This window comes from Squalius cephalus, assembly GCF_949319135.1.
Source record: "Squalius cephalus genome assembly, chromosome: 10".
In the NCBI taxonomy this organism is placed as follows: Eukaryota; Metazoa; Chordata; class Actinopteri; order Cypriniformes; family Leuciscidae; genus Squalius; species Squalius cephalus.
The window spans coordinates 4,496,238-4,520,281 of NC_137131.1; the positions used below are offsets into that span (position 1 = coordinate 4,496,238).

Here is a 24,044-nt window from a genome sequence, read left to right on the forward strand (position 1 = left end):
CATGTTTCACCTCACTGAACTCATTGCATTATTGTGAACGTTTGAGTAATGGACTAATTCTGCAAAAAAAGCAAAAAACATTTGCTGTGCATGATTGGTCAATATTTTCCTTGCCTTGTTTCCAAAACTTGTCGCCAGTCTGTCCTTCATGCCAAATTGACATACTGACAACGCACACACACTTGACACACTTCGACTCTCGCTCACACACACCCCACACCCACGACGTGCCTAAGCGGGATGGTCGTTGCACATGAACTGGCACTCCTTATTTATAGCTCTCTTTCCCATGGTTTTTCTCACAGGAACGGGAGCAGAGCAGGAATCAAACGTTTCCTCTCCTGTCTTCATCAATCACTCCTTATTAATCCAAACATGCTGGAGAAGGCAGCCCTCGCTTCACTTGAGGAAAAAGGCCCGCTTTGTTTTCTGTTCTCATTGAGTCAAGCCGGGTTTGAAATGAACCCTCTCAAGGAATCAATGGGTTAAGACCATAGACTGTAAAAAAAGATAAGCTATAACTGTATCTGTGAGAGAAATGTGCATCCAGGCGAGCGATTCACAGATAAAATTGTACACAAATGATCAGACTTACCATTTAAAATAAAATGTACAATAATATGAGTTATGATTACCTTTAGATGTTATTTCATTTAAAGTTGAGAAGTGTATGAATTGTGTTTTGAGATGTATCATGGAAGCCAATTCTGAGTAAATAATAAAATGGGTAACTGTAAAATAAGAAAAATAAAGTTAAAAATGTCACAATTATGAGAAATAAAGCTGCAAATGTGAAATGTCACAATTTTGAGATATACAAATTCACATTTTGAGATATAAAGTCGCAATGTCAATAAGTAAAGATGCAGATGTGAGAAATATATCGCAAATGTAAGATTAAATCGCTATTGTGAGATACACATTGCGAGATATGAAGTCACATCTATGAGAAATCAAGTAATAGGTGCAAGATATAAAGCCATGAAATTGGAACAAAGATGCAAATGTAAGAAATTAAGTTGCAAATGTGAGAAAGATGCAATTATGAGAAATAGTCACAAGTATGAGATTAAGTTGCAGAGATATAAAGTCACAATTATGAGAAATAAAGTCACAAATGCAATGAATAAAGTAAAAAATGTGAGAGATAATCATGAGAAATAAAGATGCAAACATAAGATCAAGTTGCAATTGTGAGAGATAAAGTCGTAATTATAAGGAATAGTTTCAAATGTAAGAAATTAAGTTGAAAATGTGAGAAAGACGCAATTATGAGAAATAAACTCACAAACGTAAGATTAAGTTGCAGTTGTGAGATACAAAATCACATTATGAGAAAAAAGTCACATTGTGAGATATAAAGTTGCAATTAAGAGAAATAAAGGTTCAAATGTAAGAAATGAAGTCGCAAACGCATTGTCACAACTTGATATACAATTTCACATTTTGAGATTGTCTCAAACAGAAAATTACTTTTATATATACTGTACATATATATTTACTCTGAAACATAAACGTGCTTCTATTGTTTGTTGACATGACCTTGAGTGAGTGAATGAAGCACTAATTCTTTCATTATAAACTGTATGTTGGTCATAAATCGTAAAAATGACTTTTAGTCTGTGGATAACAGACAAAGAACCAAATATGTTGTACTTACACACATCATGTCCCCTATGAATTCACCCAACTGCTTGCTTGTTTTTCAGGGATGGGTGACATAGGGATGAACAACATTTAGGCAGTTCCTCAAGAGGCCAGCTATATTACTACCATGTCCACCTCACCTCCTCCACTGTTTCCTGAAGGCATAAAGGTGAAAGCAGTGAAAGCTAGACAAATATTTCACTGGTAATAACTGTGACATTCTCCTTCCTGAGTTTGGAGTGTAGAAACAGAGGGACTTGTGACATTTAAGTTAAAGCTCCACAGCTATGAGGAAGAACTTCTCATCTAGCATAAACAGTCATTCGGAAAGCTACGCAAAGACAACTCAAACATTACCTCATCGACTCCCTGCTGTGAAAACATCCCTAGTTCAAAGCGCCGGAGTGTTTTTGGTACCTTTACATGTGTGCCATACAGAGGGGGGGCTCTGTGTATTATTTTTCTAAATCGTTCATGCAGAAGGGGCATTACATATTTTTGTGATTTTTGGATGGAGCCAGGCAGGAAGTTGCTTCGATGCCCGGATGACTTTCAACAATTTGTGGACGCAGCAATGCGTAGTCTTGCTTATTTTGTGGCTCGGGAGCTGTGAAGCCAGGTACTTATTCAACATTAATCTTTAGTACAGACTACAGCCAGTCGTTAGTCATGTCGACTGATGCGATTTCTCTGTTTAGCAGCCAGTCAGGCGCATGCCACTGTCTGACATCATCAAGCTGTTCACCTGTCGCTGCCAAAACACTAAACATCCCTCTGCAATGCACTTCAGAATTAGAGAGGGCCCACAGCTTATGAGGAAAAAAACTTACCACAAAAAATACAATGTTATGATTTCCTTTTACTAACTTTTGCTATCATCACTATGAAACAATTTTTTTACTTGCTAATAATAATAAAATACAGTATTTATACAATAAAACACAACAAGTACCAAAATTACCATGGAACTACAATTTTGGACAAGTACCATTGTTATATTTTAGTATTACTTTAACCCCTGGTTTCACAGACAAGGCTTAAGCTAGTCCCAGACTAAAATGCATGAGCTGTTTTAACTGAAAGCAACTTGCACTGATATATCTTAAAATATGTCAGTGCCATTGTTTTGTCATAATGCACACCAGTAATGTTTATAAAAGCTAATTACATGTCTTAACTGAACTAATCCTGGCTTAATCTAAGCCCACATCTGTGAAACCGGGGCTTAAGTAACTTTTTAAAATTTGTCTTAGAAAAAAAGAACATTACTGGTGTGCATCTTGAGATAAAATAATGGCCCTTACACGTTAAGATATGTCAATGCAAGTTGCTTTCAGTTAAAACAGCTGAAAAATGCATTTTAGTTTGGGACAAGCTTAAGCATGAGCCTTTTCTGTGAAATCATGGAGTACCATGTAAATACCATGAAATTATCCACCATGGTTTTACCATCTGAAATTATTGTATTGTATTGTATTGTAAGTGTAGTTAGCTGGTCAACTCTAAAACATGATTAAAATATTTGTTACCTGCTGTGACTTCTTTTCCAAGGTACACCTGGTCAAGCAACAAAAGTGGTGTAATGGGAAAACTAAATTGATTTATTGGATTCTTATGGGAAAGATCACATAAATTAATTGGTTTGCCAAAGAGGACACGGGCAAATAAATGATGGCAAAGCTTACTTTGTGAGGCGTTACTGCCAACAAATTTACAATTACAAACCCTCACATGGTTCCTCACCCAGCGGAACTATATTCCACAGCGCTGAAATCCACAGCCCTGATTTCCACACGGACCACTTTAAGAGCGGGACAGATTCTTTGACATTGCTGCAAAAGGGGAGGGACAAAAACAAACAGTTACAAAACGTGTTAGAAAGTATCAATCACTAATTCCTGCTTTATAGTTACAATAATACTCTATTATTGTGATTTTAGCAGAACCATGTATCGGCGACCGCTGCAGTCCGCCGTTAGACAGTTATTAAACGCTTCAGCATCGAGAGCTGTCCTCGGAAAGGTAATTTATAGAAACTTATACATGCAAAAACACAGTAACGTCACCTAAGGGGTTTATATTGGGGTCCTTTAAAACGTTGTCTTGATTTACGTTCTAAGACTGACATTATAATGTTGTTTGGAGTTATTTATAACATAATGATGGACATCAGTAAGTCTGACATAACCTGTACTACTACTCCACCAGACGTGACATTATGCAAATATAGTAAATATTATAAATAATATGTAAAATTATAAAAGCACATCTTGCAATTACGATTATTGTTATTATCGTCAATGCATTCTGCCATAATTCTTTGGAACCCGATTCAAATTGCCTACTAGTATGTAATGTTCCAATTTAAAACATTTGCATACATCTACTCCTCTTGATCTGTTGGTTTATCAGTCATATTAAGACAATTAAGAGATAAGCAGTAGTCAGTAGTCTATTTTTATTTTATTTATTTTTTATTTATTTTTTCAAACTAGATTGAATATGGAAAGCACTTGTCAAGATATTTTTGCTTCCTAGGTCATTGTACAAGCTGCGTGTCAGTCCAGGGCTGTGGTGGCTTGCCAGATAACAGCGGATGCTTGGGTCCCCAATCTCTCTCAATGTCGATCTCTTCACATCACTAAAGAGGTGTGTGCCGCCTTTTCCAATCTCAGTTGTCCAGTTCTTTCTCAAGCTAAGGAATCCAGTTTCAAATCAGCTAAAGGGATCCATTCTGATTTCTGGAAACTTTTTATAAGCAATAGAATCTCAATTCATATCTAGGTGGGATAATAAAACTTAAGTACATAATTTTATTACAGTAACAAAAATATAACGAGAGTCACCATTGCGAAAAATGATTTGTACTACAAAAATAAAATGTCCAGAGTTTTACATTTATAAGAAATTGGGTTGTATTATTATTATTTTTTTTATGCAAAACTTTTTTTAGAGTGAAAAATTAATATGTATTTGTGAGATTGACCCATGATGAATTCATCAACCAGTCTTAAATCAGCTAAAGTAAACTTGTCTGATCGCAATATGATCTGATCGCAAAAGAATGTCAATTAATATCTAGGTAAGAAAAGACCGCTTACATTAGCTTCTATTCAGATGCATTGTTATAGTGTAAAATGTTTTTTGACAGACACATTTTACCTGTTCTTGAATCAGTGGTATCATAAACATGAAATACAGTACCAGTCAAACTTTGCACACATATACTGTTTCTTTATTAGTGCTATTTATTTTCCATATATTATAATGATTGTTATCAAAACTACAAAATCACACAAATGGACGTAATATGGGAATTTAGACAAATCAAAACTCTGATCATTTTAGCTTTAAAAAATTGTATGTTTAGGCAGAGTTTTTCTTTTTCTACAAACGTTTGACTTCTATATGTTGGCCGTAATCATTTCCTCCCTATATGAGCCCAAAGGGCAGGTGCTGATTAAGTCTACTAAACTTCTACTGGTTTAGCAGTATTCCCAATCATAGCAGTAAAACATAAAGTTGCTGTGAGAAATCCATTGGGGAAAGTTTTATTGCATCCATAGTGGTGGCTTGAGGGAATTAGCTGAATATTTTCACTGCAATGCCTCCATAAAGTTTACCTGGGTTGAGTTGAGATTTACAGGGACTTGTGTGATTGTGAAATGCTGATCTTAAACCAGAGCAGTTGATGGATTTGGTAATATAATGGCTATTTGTCCATATTAAAAACTAAAAACCTTAGAGATCCTTCAAAATGCAACTTCAGTTGGTCTTGTAGGCACTGAGAAAAGGTTGTTTTTTCCCCAAATACATTTGGTTTTGTATTATTTTGATTTGTCTTCATGCTCTCACTTTGCCAGATGCCCATGTATGTCAATGTTTTATATAGCTCTAATATAAGATGTGTTTCTTCTGTTTCAAGCTGTGTACTGTTAAAGAGACCGCACAGACTACAGATGAAGAGGTGGGGACCTTCACCAAACTGATCGAGGCCATGGGCTTCACTGGACCCCTCAAATACAACAAATGGGTAAATAAATCTCCTCATCTAATGTTACTAAACAGTCTTTTTTTTTTAAAGTCCCCTTTTGATATTTGATCATTTGTTCAGTCTTTCATAAAATTTGATGTGTGAATTTCACAGAACTTACTAGAGATGCACCGATATTTATCGGACGATTTTTGATCAATTTAAAACCATCGACATGTCGGCTATAGCATGAAAAGGGCTGATGAAACAAACCAATAGTTATTAACTAACTGTGTGAAGGCACTGAGTTGTATACTTCTATTTATTAAAGAGATATTTAATAGTCAAATATGAGTTAATGATATTAATAAAAAAAATGTGATAACAAAATATAACCTCTGAAAGTTATCATGTTGTCTTGTTTGTATTTTTTTTTTTTTTATCTTACTTTGTGCCTCTCTTATAATGTTGGCCTGTTGAATGATAAATAGATCCAATCCATGTTCTATGAAATGATTTGATGCAGCAATAAACTAGCTTGTTTATTCAAAAGTTCAAATAAGTGAGCAACTGACAAATATCAATGTCGTAATCAGCCAATAGTTGTTTCTTAAAATTGGTATCCATCAAAAAAAATCCTGATGCTGCATCCCTAGAACTTGCACATGTTCAGGTTATATTTCACGACCAAAATCAACAGAAATAAATACACTTTTATTTTGCTTAAAGATAAATGTTATCAACATTTTTTGCATTTTTCACCCATTATTTTATTTTATTACCGCAATCCCAAAAATCTTGCTTCTATTAGTGGAATGTGGAAAAAATTCATGATATATTATTTAGATTGTGAAGTATTTAAATGCTGATATAATAAAACAAAATTATTTTATTTATTTATTTTATTCCAGTTATGAAAATATAATAAGATTCACCATTTAGAATAATACTGGAAATTATGCTTAATCATTCATAATGCATGTCACAATGCAAAAACATTTAATAGTCCTTAAAAATAGGGTTCATTTTTTAGTTGAAATATACAAAAATTAGGGATACATTAATATGAACATTTTGGCCGATACTGATAATTCTTTATATTCGAAAACCGATATATTGGCCAATAAATCTATCACATTTTTGTATCATTTTTGAGAGCCTGATTACAAAAGTCTTACCATTAAAAGCCATGACCCAAGCACACAATTGTAATGTTCTCATTATAATTGAATGTAGTCTATATGACAGCAGCACATGTTGCACATAACTGTATTCTCCTTTTTTAAAGTGATTCCAATCAATTCAAAACCATCATGGCGAACTGTGCGCATCTGAAGTGTCTCAGCTGGAGGAAATAATCCATTATTTATCGACTTTAATATATCGGCCACATTTTCTTATCAGATCGATAAAGATAACATTAAAAATGAACATATATAGGCCGATACTGATATGGTGACCGATATATCATGTATCCCTAGCAAAAATAGGCATACTTTTATGATATATAAATATATCATATCATATATATATATATATATATACTCAAAGGAATCATCAACCAGATTTTTTGCATGTTCAGTTGAATTTAGTAGTTTAATTTTTGAATTTAGGTTGCATTTCCCGTTAACCCCTCAAACGACTCGACAGTGAAGTGGACACTGTCAAGTTTTGGTTCTGGAATGATGACTTCATCTCGTACCGCTACCTGTTTTGTGTTTTCAAAAGCAGGGGCCACACTTTGGGAAATTTGAGATGACCTTTCATGTTAGAGTCATCAGCATCACGGCTGTCTAAAACTTCAGCATGTCTGCTTCATTTTGGGGCACGTTCAGCTCGCTAGAACGGACTGAAAATGCGGTGTCTTGGCCAATTTCATCAGTTTCTGCTTTTGATCACACCGGATTGAGTGGCTTTTTGATCATGTGTGTCACAAATGTCTCTCTTCTTTTGCAGAAAATTAAGATAGCTGCCTTGCGCATGTACACATGCTGTGTAGAAAGAATCAACTATGACGAATTTTTTGAAAGTAAGTATTTTTGGGCCTGATTCTTTTCGTTTTTTTTAACTCGGACTGTATTTTGGCTTATGAGTCTTATGTCATGCTCATTTAAATTTTTTGAAGAACTCCTAAACACCCCTCACTTTATCCGAAATGATGAAATGAGTGTAAAGGGACCTTTTCAGCAGCACCTGAAAGATTTATGTGGCACTTTACAGCTGTGTTACGTTGTTTTCTTTAGCTGAGGAAAAAACAGGTGTAAACCCAATAGCGGTTTTGGAATCGGAGCCCAAGTTTGCATTGGTTTGGCTACATGTTGTGTTTTCTTGTTCCCCCTTATAATTCCCTCTTCTCCCTCTCTTTCTCCCAGAGTGCTCTCTCCCCGACACGCTTAACTCCTGGTTCTTGGTGGCACAGCTCCACGTTTGGTGAGTTTTTGGACACAGTTTTGGTTAGAACTGCGACATCGTGTCATGCAAATTCCAAATCCTTGATTGGTTATTCATGTCATGAGGTGATTAATATTCATCTACCAGGTGGATTGCAAATGGTGTTTCACTAGACCTATTCATTCTGAAGAGGGCAGATTCATTCTTTTTTTTTCACCAGAGATTGCAATTTATTTTATTTTGTGTGTGTTTGCTTTTATGCACTGATTTTAGACTTAAAATATTATAATATCTTTATCCTTTTTTTTTTTTTACTCTGCAGGTTTTCCTACTTTTTAAGTTAAGTTTCCTATATCCAGTTTTTTTTTGTTTTGTTTTTACTTTCTCGGTTGCCTTGGCTTATTTGATTGTACACTGATTATTTGAGAACGAGACTTATGATTAATGGTGGCGGTTTGGTGCCAACACTTCCAGTTAAAAGCACTTAGTGTTTGCGTGTGCAACCGTGCATTCGCATTGATGGCTAACTATGTTTGTGCAGAGAAACATGGACTGAGAAAACACTGTCTGCAATTAGTCAAACTAGCCAGTAGTTAATTCATGCATACACATGCACTCACGCCTTCTTATCATCTACAGTATAAAGCAATTCTTTTCAAATATAAAAATGGATGAAAACAATGCTAAACCAAGTGACAGTATCCATGCCACAGAAAATATTTTCGATTCTGGCCTCAGTTTGTAAAAAAGAGTTTCTGTGGTAATCAACATCAGGCCACAGATGCTGTCTATTTAACCCAGACGTTTCTTTTCTGCGAGTGTGTTGTCTGGCTGGTCTCTGAAGTTTCCTGGTTACGCAGATCCTGACACAGGCACTCAGCTTGTCAGGCTGTCTTGAGTCAGCATTCTGCTCTGCTCTGCTCTGACAGGATGTGTCTGGTCCGGATGCGGCAGGAAGGCAGAGCTGGGAAGTACATGTGCCGTTACATCGTCCACTCCATGTGGGAGGATGTGGAGCAGAGGAGCAAGATTATGGGAGTAAGTATATGTGCATTTGATTCAGTTGCCTCTTTTGAAACACCTTGCCATTAGTATTTTGAGTTTGGCCGTCCACAGTAGTGATAGACCGACATCTGTCAGCTTGAGCACTTAGCTGATATTTGACCATTTTGAGATTATCGGTGACCGATAATTTGAGTGTATTTTGAAGTGGATATTTAAATGATTCCCTTATATAGATACACTACCATTCAACATACCGTTTGGGGTCATTAAGGTCAGCATATTAGAATGATTTCTGAAGGATCATGTGACAATGAAGACTTGAGTAATGATGCTGAAAATTCAGCTTTGAATCACAGGAATACATTACATTATTCATATTGCAATAGATAAATTATTTAAAACTGTGATAATACTTCACGATATTACGGTTTATGCTCAATTTTTTCTAATGCAGCCATGGTGTAAAAAAAATATTAGAGACCCCATACTTTTGAATGGCAGTGAATGTGAATGCATTAGATACAAGATATACTGTAGATGTACATAAACAACATGTTCGTAGTTAATGTGATGAACTGTGGTTCACCTGTGTGAACTTGACAGTACATCCACTAAAAATGACCATAACACCAGTTGTTGAGAAAAACAAGACTAACTGCCTTGCTAATGTTAGTGAAGAGAAGAGATCCTACATCATTTTTGTTTCCAAATGCCAGTTCGTTTGATATATCTAATGCAATGGCATTCAGACCTTTTTACTTGCCAAATACTGTTTGAAATTTGAGCCTATCAGCACTGGGTCTCATGAATCAAATACTAAGTGCTTTCTGCTTTTTAAACAACATATATTTTCTCTCACAACTGTTTTAGCATGTGAAATAGCTGATCAGGTCTGTTGTTTGGATATGTTGAAAAATGGTGAAATTATGAGGATATACAGTGAAATACTGCCTGACTCACACACACACACACACACACCCAGCCTCAGGCTTTAGGATGTAATTACTATGCTCTACAGACTGTGGAGGCATTTTGAGCTGAGCGCTGTCCAGCGGAGTAGCAAAAGGTGTTTAAATCTCTGCAAGGTCAGTAAAGATGACATGCTTCTGCTGCGCCGAGTGTGTGCATATATGTGTGTGTTTGAGAGGAAGCCAACGCAAGGCGCCTTAGGGGAACTGCTGTCAGAAAGGGTGGGAACAAGACTTCAGCCCAGCTGTGAAAACAAAAATCTCTCTCTCTTTCCCCGCACTTCTCTTTGTTGACACCCCCACCCCCCTCCTCCTCCATCTCTTCTACCTTCTGTCTTAATAGAAGGACTGAATTTGTATTGATAGAACAAGCATATATATATATATATATATATTGTGTATATAGCACCTAACATATAGCAATGACCTGGCCTAGATCATGTATTGCATAACCCTGTAAACTAGTTAACATGAACTAGATCAAACCAGCTGCGGCTAATCATTCATCACAACCTTATGGATATGCCAGCGCATGCAAGGGCTGGATGCGAGCCAGCCGTCGACAGAATTTGTTTGACTGTCAGTTAGAGTATTAGCAGTTTTGAGTCGTCGAGTGGTTTATTTATCCGAGGGAACAGCTCTTAGGTTTTATGGCTTAGACTTGAGGATAGAGAAAGCTTTGTTCTCAGTGAAAGGTCTAAACAAAAACTTTACATTTGAATTGTCTACAATAACAACATTTGGTCCAAGCAAACAAGTTATAATCTGTTAAACTGTTTGCACCATAAATCCCTTGTAAATGTTTTATTCATATATATGTACTGTGTCTGTAGCCATACATATTCAGACACACATCTTTGTTGCATTTTGTCTTGCATTTTTATTTAGTGTCTTGCCAATAGTTATTTTTAAGGGGTTCGTAATTAATCCTGGGTAGTCAGGTTTGCAACAAGTCTATACACACACACACACACACACCACACACATATATATATATATATATATATATATATATATAATTATTATTATTTTTATTTATTTTTTTGTGTGAAAAATTACAATTCTGAAATCACATTGGACAAATAAAAATTCTGATAAGTCGATTAAATATTCAGCAGACTAATTATCAAGTTGATTAACTACTAATATGCAGCTGATTCAATATGATGAACACAATGTACATGCAGCTTTTTTTATAACTGCTTGTCCATCTGTGAAAATGTTGGAATGTAAAGCTTGTTTGTCTTAAAGCAGTGTTTCCCAACTCTTTCGTCCTGGTGTGCCAGAAGTACACTGCACATTTTGTACATCTTCCTAATCAAACACACCTGATTCAACTCTTCAGCTCCTTAGTAGTGACTCCAAGACCTGAAATGGATGTGTCAGATTAGGGAGACATCCAAAATGTGTGCCGTTGGGGGTTTTGAAAGCACTGTTTTAAAGCAATAGTTCACCCATATATGAAAAATCTCATCATTTGTGTCATTCCAAACCTGCATGACTTCGAAAATTGACATTAACCTGTTATGTATATAAGTGTGAAAAGACTTTTTAATGTGATTGACCTCTCATCCCATGGAACTGGGCAAGAATCCTTTATGAGACTTGTGTGAGAGAAAGACGGTGAGCATCGCAGTAAAATAAGTGCACTTAAAAACACTTTAAATTGTGTGTGTGTGTATTTAATGAACTCAGCACCTCTCTTACGCCATGCTGTGAAATGAATTTTTCCATAATGTCACTTTTCCCCCTCTCCCAGAGCCCATAAATCAAAAATCTCCATTTTCTCACGAGGACTCTTAATATAATCCTCTCGTTTTTCAGGTGTTCTGTTCAGCCAGTGAGATTTTACAAGCTTATTATCAATTTAACATTGGAATTGCAGTGAATATATTAATAATAAGCCTAAAATTTAGGGCCAGATGAAATTTGGGCTCCTAAAATTGCCCCCTAGCTAGGAATGTCAAACTCATTTTATGTCATGAACCAAAATGGCAGGGTTATTTATTTATTTTTTTTCTTTGTTGAACCTTGGTATATCCATGTAGAGTCCATAAACTTGTTGTTCTAGTTAATGACAGGACATGATTTATGAGTATAATGAAATGGAGCATGTGCAATGTATTAATTGCATTCATCAGCATCCTTTAGATTTCATATACACACAAAATCGGTAATTAGAGAATATTAATAACAATATTGAAAAGAAAAACGGATAACCACATTTTCCTTTGGTGGATAACTTTAATGGCTTAAATAAAACATCTTAAAATGAAAATGAACAATGTAAATAAAAAAATAATTAATGTAATATTTTATTAAATATTTTCGATATTTAAATATTGAATTCCTTAGAAGCTAAAGCAGCATGTGGGATTTTTGTATTTTTAATGAAATGATTTTGTTTTTCTAGAAAAAATGTACTGACATTTTCTGACACACATGGCATCCTTTCCTCCAAATGTTTATTCGTATATTTATTTCCTATAATTGTAATTGGCTCATAAACGAGCAATTAAATAAACATGCTCATTGCTCGGTCATCTGTTATGTCAAACTCTGCTGATCAGAACTCATTCACATATTCTATGAAAGTAAATGTGTGTGAAATGGAAAAGGCGTTTGACTTGTCACTTTGCCCAGCAGCTCATTTCCATCGTGTGTATGAAGCAGAGGCGGCCTTTGCGATTCAGAGGCCCGTTTTAAAGAAACAGTCGTAGCCATGATCATGCAATGCGGCTGCAGTTACTTTATTATCTCTGTTATATTTAAAGGGATATTTCACCGCTGGAAAGATGAATGTGTATTTAAATTTGGTCATTTATGTAGTAGAAATGTGAAATTATTTTAGAAGTTGGTGCCTTCTAGACTGAGAAAAGACCGAAAAATTATTTTTGGTTCATGTGGATGAAAGACAACAACTCCCAGAATGCACTTGCTTCGCTGCCCTACGAGGACACTCCCAAGCCACGCCTACCGGATACAGAGGGCAGTATCGGAAGAAATGATACAACTAGGCTACTAGTCGACTCGAAACTGAAAAGACGGCGTTTTATAGTGAGATCCCCCTATGGGCGGACTGAAGACATGCAGAACTAGCTCCTACTACTGGCTGTAGTCTCTCGCCTCTGGACAAAACGATGACGCAAAATGACGAATTTGCGTCATCTGAGGTTGTTTTCCAGACACACAATACAGAAATCTCTCGTCTCAGGGGGACATGAGGGAGGGAAGCACGGTCATTCGAAAATACTACCGAGTTTCTACTGATACAAAGCTTAATGCTAATCGGTGAAGTATCCTTTAACAATGTTATCTCATTTCAATCTTAATAGTCTATTTATAAACACATTCTATATCTACCACTATTTACATATTTTATCTCTTTAATCAGAACTATTGTCACAGTCATGACCAAAACAGTATTCACTCTCTCAACAACTTCAGCTAAAATGAAATGATACTTTAAAAAATGTAAACTAAAACTGCAAGTAGGTGGCAGCAAATCATTGTCTTAAAGAGTGAGTCATTGAATTATTCAGTCGAACGATTAGTTCAAAATGGCTAATTCATTCAGTAAAGAAACATCACTGTGTTCTTCGGAGACGTGCAGTGACTCAGTGGATTTGTTTGGAACAATTTTCATTGGCAAAATAGAGCAAAAAACAGACCATATTCTGAGTCTAACAATGAGTCACCTAATAAAATATTCTTGTTTATTGAACTGTTGTATAAAATCAGTATCACATTTGCAAACATGCTGATATTTGTAAAACAGCATTCTTGCTTGTATGGTTTTGCCTAACTATATCCTGTTATATAAAAAGAAGAACTCATACAGGGAATTTATTTTGGCCCATATCTTGAATTTTGGAGGCAGTTTTTATTAAATTTAGTGTCATTATTGCCCCAAGCCCCTGGTGTGTGCGCGGTGTGATAGCGAGGGCTCGGACTATTTTTCGAGCACAAGCGGAGGCTTCTTCTGTTGCGAGGCCCATTTCAAGTAAAACATAGCAAAGGCCGCTATTGGTATGACGTTGCCTCCAGTTTTTTGGAGCATGTATGATTTTGAATGAGATGTGAGGTGGATTGTGGTGTGATGTGTTGCGCAGTTTGGCTAAAGGTACATTCGGGTCTGAAGACATTTGACCCCTCAGGCCTGGCAGCGGCCATCGAGTGGCACTGTAGAAAAGTGACCTCATTTTCCATCACAGTCTTTCTCTCACTTGAGTTCTTGTAGGTTCTCCTGCAGAGTAAATTGGCTAACATTACTCATACATTAGCAGCAAGGCAACATATACCCTAATTATCTGCTTGTTTATTTTTTTGCTTGTATTTTTAGTTATACAGTGACCCCAGTGACATTCATACTTTTTTATTGTAGCTTAAAGGGGTAGTATAATGCCCTTTTCACAAGATGTAAAATAAATCTCTGATGTCCCCAGAGTGTCTATGTGAAGTTTTAGCTCAAAATACCCCGCAGATATTTTTATATAGCATGTTAAAGTTGTCACTTTTTGAGGGTGAGCAAAAACACCTAATTTTGTGTCTGTCCCTTTAAATGCAAATGAGCTGCTGCTCCCGGTACAGAAGGCGGAGCTTCAACCGCTCTTGTCCTTAGAGCTTCGATTACCTCACACAGACATGCACTGAAAATTTCAAAAACTTTTAGCCTTTAACCGGAGTCAGAAAGTCAAGAAGAAGTGACAACATGTAGACAACATTTCTGAATGATTAGTTGATGAATTTATGTATCTTATGTGTAGTTATCTTCTAGATATTGATTAGCATATTCTGTCTTGATAATCTATAAATCGTGTTCCGGGGCGAAGTTTATGTAAATTTTAGGGTTGGTGATGTCACTAACCCGGGAGGAATGTTGTGTAGTCTCTACCAGCCGTTTGTTGTAGTCCTTAAAAAGTGATTTCTTTAAAAGAAAATATCTTCCTTTGCTTTGAACTTTGAGCGTTGTAACTTTGCAGATGTTGTTTATGCTCAAACAGCAATATTACACACTCACTAAAGTTAGAAAAGTGAAAACGTAATCAACCACCCCTTTAAAGTATTAGTTGAAAATGAAAATTCTGTCATAATTTATTCACCCTTCCAAACCTTGTAAGACTTTTGTTCATCTTTGGAACACAAATGAAGATTATTTGTGAGATTTCTGTCCCTTCATTGACAGTCTACACAACTAGCACTTTTGCTTGAGTTTGTAAAGAGATCGTAAAACTAATCCATATGAATTGAGTGGTTCAGTCCAAGTTGTCAAAGTCACGATCGCTTTACATGATGAACAAATTTACTTTAGGCTTTTTTAACGCATATGAATGAACATTCATCAACTCACACATCAGATCTGGTAAATGGAGGCTCAAGCATGTTTTAGCTTCCGCAAGAACAAATGAGGGTCATTCTTGATACTTTCAGTGACTAATTTGGCAAAACAGCCTTTATTTATTGGACTGGAAAAAGTTTTCTGCTAATGTTGTTTCACAGACTTTCTTCTGTGAAAAAAATAAAAAAATTAATTGTAGGATTATTCATGCAATGAAAGCAATGTTGTTTGGACCCCAATGTTCTTCAAAAATATCTTTAATGTTCCACAGAAGATAGAAAGTCAAACCAGTTTGGAATGACATGAGAGTGAGTAAATTATGACAGAATTGTCATTTTTGGATAAAATATTTCTTTTAAGTTACTACATAATGAAGTGATAATGGAATAACCCTAACGGCTTGTATTTGCTGTGAACACTGGCTCTGTGAAGACAGGCACATGTGCGTACACTCTGACCTGATGTGGAAGTCTGTTTTCACAGGTCAGAAGCGAGGAGTTATTTCGCTTTGTGCCCGAACCCGTTATTTTTTAAGCTGTGAAAAATCGTGTGTAAACGGAGTGTAATCAGCGCGTCTGGCAGGTCCGTAACAGGTCCGTTCTGTTGGATCGGGATACAGTTACAGCGCTGGAAATGGAAGGACCCCCACTCACTCAATCCTCACTACGGTTAGGTTACTTCGCCTAATTGTGCTAAAATACTTGTCATTTGTGCCATGTTAGACCAACCCCCCTTGAACTTTACCTCTACACACACTCACGAGTGTGCCGGGGCGTGTGTGTGATTCTGGGAGTTTTTCTAAGCCGTAGTAATAACAGTGAAGTGAGATATGACACTAATTTGGCGGTATAGGAGCGAGATTCTGCCTCTCAAGCAGTTTTTGGTCCCTCAGCCTGATTAGTGTGAGGGATTAAATATCCCAGCCTGGTTTTACCAACCTGCGTCACAACATGGGAAAGGAGGATTGAGGGACGAAGATGGATGAACAGGAGAGGAGATCAGGGTGGACACTGGGAGGGAAAAATTAAAGACGGGAAGCAAGTAAGCGGAGAAAAGAAACATACTCAAGTATGCAAAGTAGTGTGTTGCAAGCATGCATATGTACTTGACTAATGTCTTGCTTTACTGTGGTGGTGACAAACATCCTTACTCAAGCATTGATCCTTTAGGACAGTGGTTAACCTAAAAAGAATCCATTCTCTGATTCCGAGGCATCTAGTCTGAAGTTTTGATTCATTCGGGTGATTTGAGTCTTTTGAATTTTTTTTTTTTTTTCAGCAAAAAGACTCATTCAGATTTGATGTGGCTTGGCCAATCAGGGCTTAAAAAGAACTAATATTCATAAATATTATTGATTTGAGACTGACACTAGTGTATCAGAATTGACTAATGACACTGCTGACTTCTGTAGAGCTGCTTTATAGCTGAATTGAATTTGTTTCATAATTGATTAATCTTGCGAAATAAACACTGTTATTCCTGTGAAGCTGCTTCAAAACGATATGTAGTGTATAAAGCACTTTATAAATAAATGTAACTTGACTTCATTAATTAATACTTCATTAATTAATTTGGTGACCCTGTACTGTAGTATCGATTATCTGAATCATTCACTCAGATTTGTTCAGAAAGAGTCTTTTGAATGAATTGTTTTGCAGAGTTCTCTGAAAGTGAAAGAGAATTGCTTAGAATTAACGTTCACATACTTGCGTGGAATGTTTCGGGCTGTAGGCATGAACACAAAGGAGAGCGAGCGTGCAGAGAGGACGGGGAGGGTAGAAGAGTTAAAGCACAGCCAGATGAGATTGATTATTTGCAGGTCTGCGTAATTATGCACAGGTGCTTTTCTGCCCCGTGTGTACACGAACACACACACACACACACACACACACAGTGACCCGACGCACTCCAAGCATGCAGAAAACCTGACATACAAGACTTAAGAATAAACACACTTGTTTTGAAAATCTCCCCACCCAAAACCTCCCAAGGGTTGGTGTCTGTGACCGTTGTGCGTATGTGTGTTTAGATTCATTTGGAGCGAAGCACCTGGACAGGCCCCTCGCTTCAGATCCAGTCCTGCTTTTGTTTTCGGGCGTAAGGTTGTTGCATTATCCTCCATATGTTGGATATTTACTGCCAAGGACAATTCCAGCTCTGACACTAAACGCATAACTTTGATCTCAGAATTAGGCAGAGACTCAAATTGCTTCATCACCTTTTAGCGACTAAATGATGCTTCACTAATTATACAAAAATCACTGTGAAGAATCTCCACGCAGTTTTTTGTGTGTGATTGTACTTATCAGTGGCTGGTTGTTGGATCCGAAATGATCTGTTAATGGCTAAATATTTTATTTTATTCTAGTCACTGGTTAGGGTTAAGTTTAAGTAAACCTTTAAGTTACGCTTTACCTTGCTTCACAATTTAAACAAAAGTCACAGTAAAGGTTTTTGTTGTTGTTGTTGTTTTTAATTTGCGCAAGATAATACATGATTGTAGTTTTCAGTTACTGGTTTCAGGGTCCAAAATCAATTTTTTATTTATTCTATTTTATTTATTTATTTATTTTTATTCCCTTTGACTATTATCTAACTTTTTTTCGACAGGATTACTGGCCAGTTCCCATAATATCAAAATGGGCATATTGTTAATTATGATTAATTGTCCTGGCTAAGTTTTCAGATGGTTACTGGGTATGTCAAATTGGTCTGAATATTGTGTTTTGCTTCATTGTTTCACTTTGCATTTAAGTGTCTAAATGATGCATTAATATTTTATTTTATGTTTTATTTATTTTATTTTAGTCTGTCATTAGTTATGGTAAATTCATCTGAATATTGTGATTTGCTTCATTGTCTCACTTTATTTTTCTATCACAGATTGATGCTATTCATAGAAAAGAGAGCATGAAGGTGATGACGGAGACGTTCTACGCTGCACTTTTTGGTTATGATGAGGTAAGCTGTTGAACATTATCAGTTTTGCATATTGTAACTTATTCTGACCTAGATCCACCCACTTACACATAAAGTTAATATTTCAGACTACTTACTCTTCAATCAGTAACTGTCGAGAGTTAACAGTAAAGTTTAGTGCTCATGTGTCTCTACTGTATGTTTTAGGGAATTCTTTCAGACGATTGCGTTCTTGCGGCGGCGCTCTGGAGGAACATGTTTAACAGACAGTGTGAAGACCCCAGACAGCTCGAGATGATGGTTGAATATGTTCGCAAACAGGTCAGTGTGTATCTTTGCACACGTCTGTGTGTGTGTGAAAGGTCAGAGGCCAGTTCTCTACTCCTGTGCTAACAGAGACATGTTGTATATACAACACCGGCTTCCTCACACACATAAACACATTCGAGTGCTGCACGTCACCCACTCCGTCACTCAAATCAACTGGCACCGTGTTTAACAAGCAAACGCCCCCATCTTCTCCACCCCATAATGTTACATTCATTGAGTTGGAGGTCAGCATTTACAGTGTGCTGCTGGTGGAGAGCTTTCCTTTCCTTTTCACCCCTTCCTGAGCCCCTCTTCAGGCTCAACAACATGAATGCTAGAGCTGCACAATGAATCGAAAACATAATCGAGAGTGGATTTTGACTGCTGTGATTGACTAATCATGAAAAGTGTCTGTTAAGCCAGGCATTAAGTTTAGTTAAGTTTGTGAGCTGTCATACAAGCTTGCAATTTATTTTCTCTTGGGAGAAATCGTGCGGAAACCGTTGATGCTGAAATTACGGGCTGTGTCGAGTATGTTACGAACTCCTCTCGACAATTTCCAAAAAAAGTTGGTACTCTGCCCGATTTTGACCAATTTATAGGCTGCCCCCTGAAATTCGTGTCCGAAATTTTCGCACGTTAAAAAAACGACCTCACGTTAGGTCAGTCACACTTACACTGCCTCCGAAACTTTCGTCCATCATAAAAAAAATCGGATCAGGTTCGATTTTCTGTGTTTTTCGCATCCGTAGCAAGCATTTTGAATGGTGTTTTTACAATTCAGAGCCACCGAATCACGAATACGAAAAAACGCATACGAAAATTTCGGACTCAGTGTGCAAGGACCTTAAGAAGCACCTTTGTTTGTAAAAAATAAATAAATAAACAGTCTTTGATTCTGATTTCTTTCCAATAAATTTGGGTATATTTCAGTTATAATGTCAAAGTTACCATACAAATTTAATTTAATGAAACAACACCTGGGGTTTTGTGGAAGAAAGTTTTTGAATAATAAATGTAGTATTATAATACAATAATATAATTTAAGTTGACTGCATTCCAGAAAAAAACTGTTGGAATGGAAAGTGCTGAGATCCTATACTACAAAAGTGAACAATAATGTGGTCTGTATCTGCTTTCAACTCTTGGTACAATATGAACACAAAATTATTATTTACATGAGAGGGATTTGATATATTTACATAATACTATTCAAAAGTTTGGGGTACTTTTTTTTATTATAATTTAATACTTTTATTCAGCAAATATATATTAAAAAAATTCTGAAAAAGAAATGTATCATGGTTTCCACAAAAATATTAGACCGCAACTTTCTCAACATTGATATTAATACGAAATGTTTCAAATCGGCATATTAGAATGACATCTGGAGGATCATGTGACACTGAAGACTGGATTTAATGATGCTGAAAATTATATTAATAAATCATATCTTAAAGTAGACAGTTATTTAAATTGTAATAATATTTCACAATATTTTACTGTATTTTTGATCAAATAAATGCTGTCTTGGTGAGCCTGAAAGAGACTTCTTTCAAATACGTGAAACAATCTTTCCTACCCCAGAGTTTTGAATGGTAGTGTATAGGGGATGCAATGATAATGAAAATTTTGCCCTATAGCGATAACTGATCATTCTTTATATTTGAAAGCAGATAACCGATATATTGGCCGATAAATCTAAATCCAAATTTTTATATAATTTTTGAGAACCTGATTACAAAAACAAAAGTCTCACCATTTAAAATGTCCCAAGCACACAATTATTATGTTCTCATTATAATTTTATGTAGCCTATATGACAGGCTTGCGCTGCACATATTGCACTTTACTGTATTTTCCTTTTTTGAAGTGATTCCAATCATATTTCAAGCAATTCAAAACCATCATGGTGAACAGTGCGCATCTGAAGTGTCTCAGCTAAAGGAAATAATCTGTTATTTATCGGCTTTAATATATTGGCCAGATGTTCTTACCAGGCCGATAGCAATAATTTTAAAAATCAACATATATCGGCTGATATATCGTGCGTCTGTAGTAGTGTATGTAATGAATATATATATGAAATTGTCAAAATAATCACCATGTGAATTTTTTTTAATTAAATCATGCAGCCCTACCTCTGACGCTCATATTGAGAAACACACATCTTAAACAATTACTTGTGCCAAATCCTTTGTAATTCAAGGATTTGCAAAGTTTATACAGTACGTTACATTCATAGACGAGCTGATTCATTGGCGTGAATCTTTGAGTTATTCCTCCAGCACACACCTCACCCTCTGGCGAGAGTGGCGTGACAACACGGATGTAAACACAAACAGGAACTGTTGTCATGCCAGTGTTGTCATGCCAATGTGTTTCCGCTACGCTAACAACAGGCTTTTACATCTGTAAGTCTTGAGTTCTTGACCTGAAATAGAGCAGATTGAACTGTTTTGTTCAAAACAAAACAAAAAACAGGTAATATTTGTGCATCCCTAATAAATTCACCACAGGTTTCCGCCCGTGGACTTTTTCCCGGCATGTTTATCCATCAATACATGATTATCTGGAATAAAGTCCGTTTGAAGACCCCATCGTCCGGTCTCCATCATTCAACACAACACACAATGAGTGTTCTCCATCACTGCCGAGGCCATGAGCTCATTACAGGTGCGGGCAGGAATTTATTACAAACGAGTGTGTTTGCGCGAGGTGACCGAGCAGGTGCCTGCAGGCATTCTGCGAAAAAGAAAGAAAAACAACAAATAAGCGTCATCCGAGTGTCAGGGGCCTGCTTAGCTCGGGGTGGAGGGAGAAGCAGAAGGTGAAACGAAAAGAAAACAGTCACAGGTGCAGCGACTGATGACACAGCGCAGAGAGGGACACCGTCGTCATGGCAACAGCGGCCTCTCCTGATGAAGTCACACGCCGATGCATATGTGCGCGCCGGTGCATGACTGCATCGTTATTCAACGCTAATTGCTCTCGACAAACACCAGCTAGCTCTGACATCATTGCGTGTGTATTTGAGTTTTTAAACTCCTGCAGCATTACGAATGGTCCACCGGCTCATTTAAAGTGTGGCGACTTTTTTCCAAGCTGAGATGTGGATACATCCGAGTGTGGAAATGGAATGGACGACATATTTCGACCCCAGAAAATCTGACTTTTATTTACTCAACACCTCATGTCATTCCAAACCCTTGTCACTTCCTTTATTTGGTGAAACACAAAATTAGATGTTTTGGTGCATTTTAGGATGCATTGACTTCCCCCAATACTGTGGAAGTCAATGGGTGCCGTCAGCTGTTTGATCACTAAGATTCTTTCAAATGTCTTCTTTTGTGTTGGACAGAACAAAGCTGTAAGTGTCTGTTGTAGAGTTTTCATCGGTTTGTAATGAGTTCCCATGACGCTGCTCTAGTCCTGCGTTCATTAGCACAGCTGTCTTCACCGTAGTCGAGTTTAATTAGTTTTCCTGCTTTAAACACTAGGAGGTGAATTCATAGAGGTCTGTCTTTTTACAGCGCTGTTGTAGAAATGATGTAAATTGAGCCTGGATTTTATCAGTCTCGCTGTGAGGTTCTGCCCCTGAGTTTGGATCACACTTGTATTTCATGAATTCATTGTTGTGGGGCTAGTAGCCACACTTTTCACTATAGTGAAGTACTAACTAGTGTAGATTTATTTTATTTGTTTTTTTTATTTAGTTATTTTTGGAAGTCAGCGAATACATTTGCTTCGTGTCCGAAGGTCTTGGCGAGCAAAAGAAGCTATTGAATATTTTCATTATTGCCTATGAAAATTGATGCAGTTCACACTCCACACAGGCTTTTTACAGTATATTAAACATATGTGACAACTTGCCCAAGCCAGACGTTTCTGAAAAAATAGCCTTTGCCTTCAAACTTGTTTAAAACATGCTTCCATTGTATAGTAGCCTAAGTGTCACCTGCAGATAATCCAGATGTTGTTTTCTCCAACACAGATGCAGTTCATCGATGCTCTGGATGGGGAGGACCTGCTCTTAACAGGAGAAGTCAAATGGCGCCCCCTGGTGGAGGAGAATGCCCAGAGCATCCTGAAGGTTCCCACCCCCACCTACAATGATGCTGGTCTCTAAGAGCTGCCAATCAGGACACGATCTGCCAATCAGGAAGAAGCACTCACCTGACTTGCCACACCCTCTTCCTGTCTGTGTCTTTCTCTCCTTCTTCTTCCCTGGCTCAACTTCCCCACTGATTAGTCAGCTTCTCATGTCAACTCAGTGTTGGAAACACGACAAACAAACGCACGCACGCACACACACACATTTGTTCTCACGTGTATTGAGAGTAATAAGGACTCATCAGAATGGTTTTGCACTCTCCTTTTCTAAATCTAGAATATTCTTGTATTTATATGTGTCTTTACATTTGTTGCAATATTTATAGGAATATTTCCTGGCTCTTTCACTGTATCTCTCCTCAGCGTTTACAGTCCGAACAGTTTTTTTTTATTTTATTTTACTCTCAATTTGTTGGAGGAAAATGTTTTGAGTGTGTGTGAATGTGAGTTTTTTGTTTTTTTTTTTTTTTTGTTCGGGTCGTCCACCAATAAAAGCACTTCTCGAGTAATGATCTCTTCTGACCTCACAGGAATTTCACTCTTTGTGTCTGTTTCTGTTTCATTACAACCATTAACCACAGTATTCCACACAGTGTGCACACATGCATACTATTTTTGCAGTATACAGTAGCCACTCTCTCTGTGTGTGTGTGTGACTGTGTGTGAGTTGATAGTTGTGTGTCAGCCGTAGGTTGTTGAAGCAACTGCAGGTGTTCTGTTTCGACCTCTTGGCTTCTGCTTAGTGGCATCTGCTTTGCGGCCACTAAGGGGTGTACATCCAAAAATCTTATTCATATTGTCTTGGTTATGTTGTTATGTTATAATATTGATGTGAGTGCCTGAACTTGATTAACTGTTACCGTGAAAGAAACGGCAGAACAAAGACATGCATAACAGAATGTACTGGGTTCATTATAATGGAATGCTGTTGATACCACAGAAAATTCTTTGAAGTTTCTTATAAAAAAAGACAAGGTGACCGTACTGAAACCGATAATACACAGCTTGTCACTGTAACGCATTTGAAGAATGGAACTCCTGTCATGTAAATCCAAGCTGTAACTTCAGAACTATTTGCACAAGTATACCTGTGAAGCCACTCACACCAGTAATGCCGATAACAGTTCATCACTACGAGGATCTTTAAAGCTCAAACAATATTCATGTTTGTACAGTGTGAAAGAACAAGTGCCTCAGAAAAAAATATATGAAATGCATTTTCCTGCCTTTAAATTTTCAGGAATGTATTTCCTCATAGACTTCCAAATAACATTGTCATTGATATTGTTGAGAACTGGTTTTGAATCCAGGATATTCCTTTAAACAGTGCTAGTCGTTCATTGGAGATGCTTTTCCCCCCTGAGACGACAGAGGGCGCTAG

General features: G+C 36.9%; 1 protein-coding gene across 1 annotated transcript; it reads left to right on the forward strand.

Moving 5' to 3' along the window:
* Window positions 1-3,431: 3,431 nt before the first annotated feature.
* On the forward strand, window positions 3,432-23,177 carry uqcc1 (ubiquinol-cytochrome c reductase complex assembly factor 1). The gene is made up of 9 exons (XM_079883121.1): window positions 3,432-3,669; window positions 4,186-4,296; window positions 5,573-5,680; window positions 7,577-7,649; window positions 7,993-8,050; window positions 8,941-9,049; window positions 18,206-18,283; window positions 18,449-18,562; window positions 22,545-23,177. Exons 1-9 carry the CDS (start codon window positions 3,595-3,597, stop codon window positions 22,677-22,679), a joined length of 861 nt encoding a protein of 286 aa, XP_079739247.1. The 5' UTR covers window positions 3,432-3,594; the 3' UTR covers window positions 22,680-23,177.
* The last annotated feature ends 867 nt before the right edge of the window (window positions 23,178-24,044 follow it).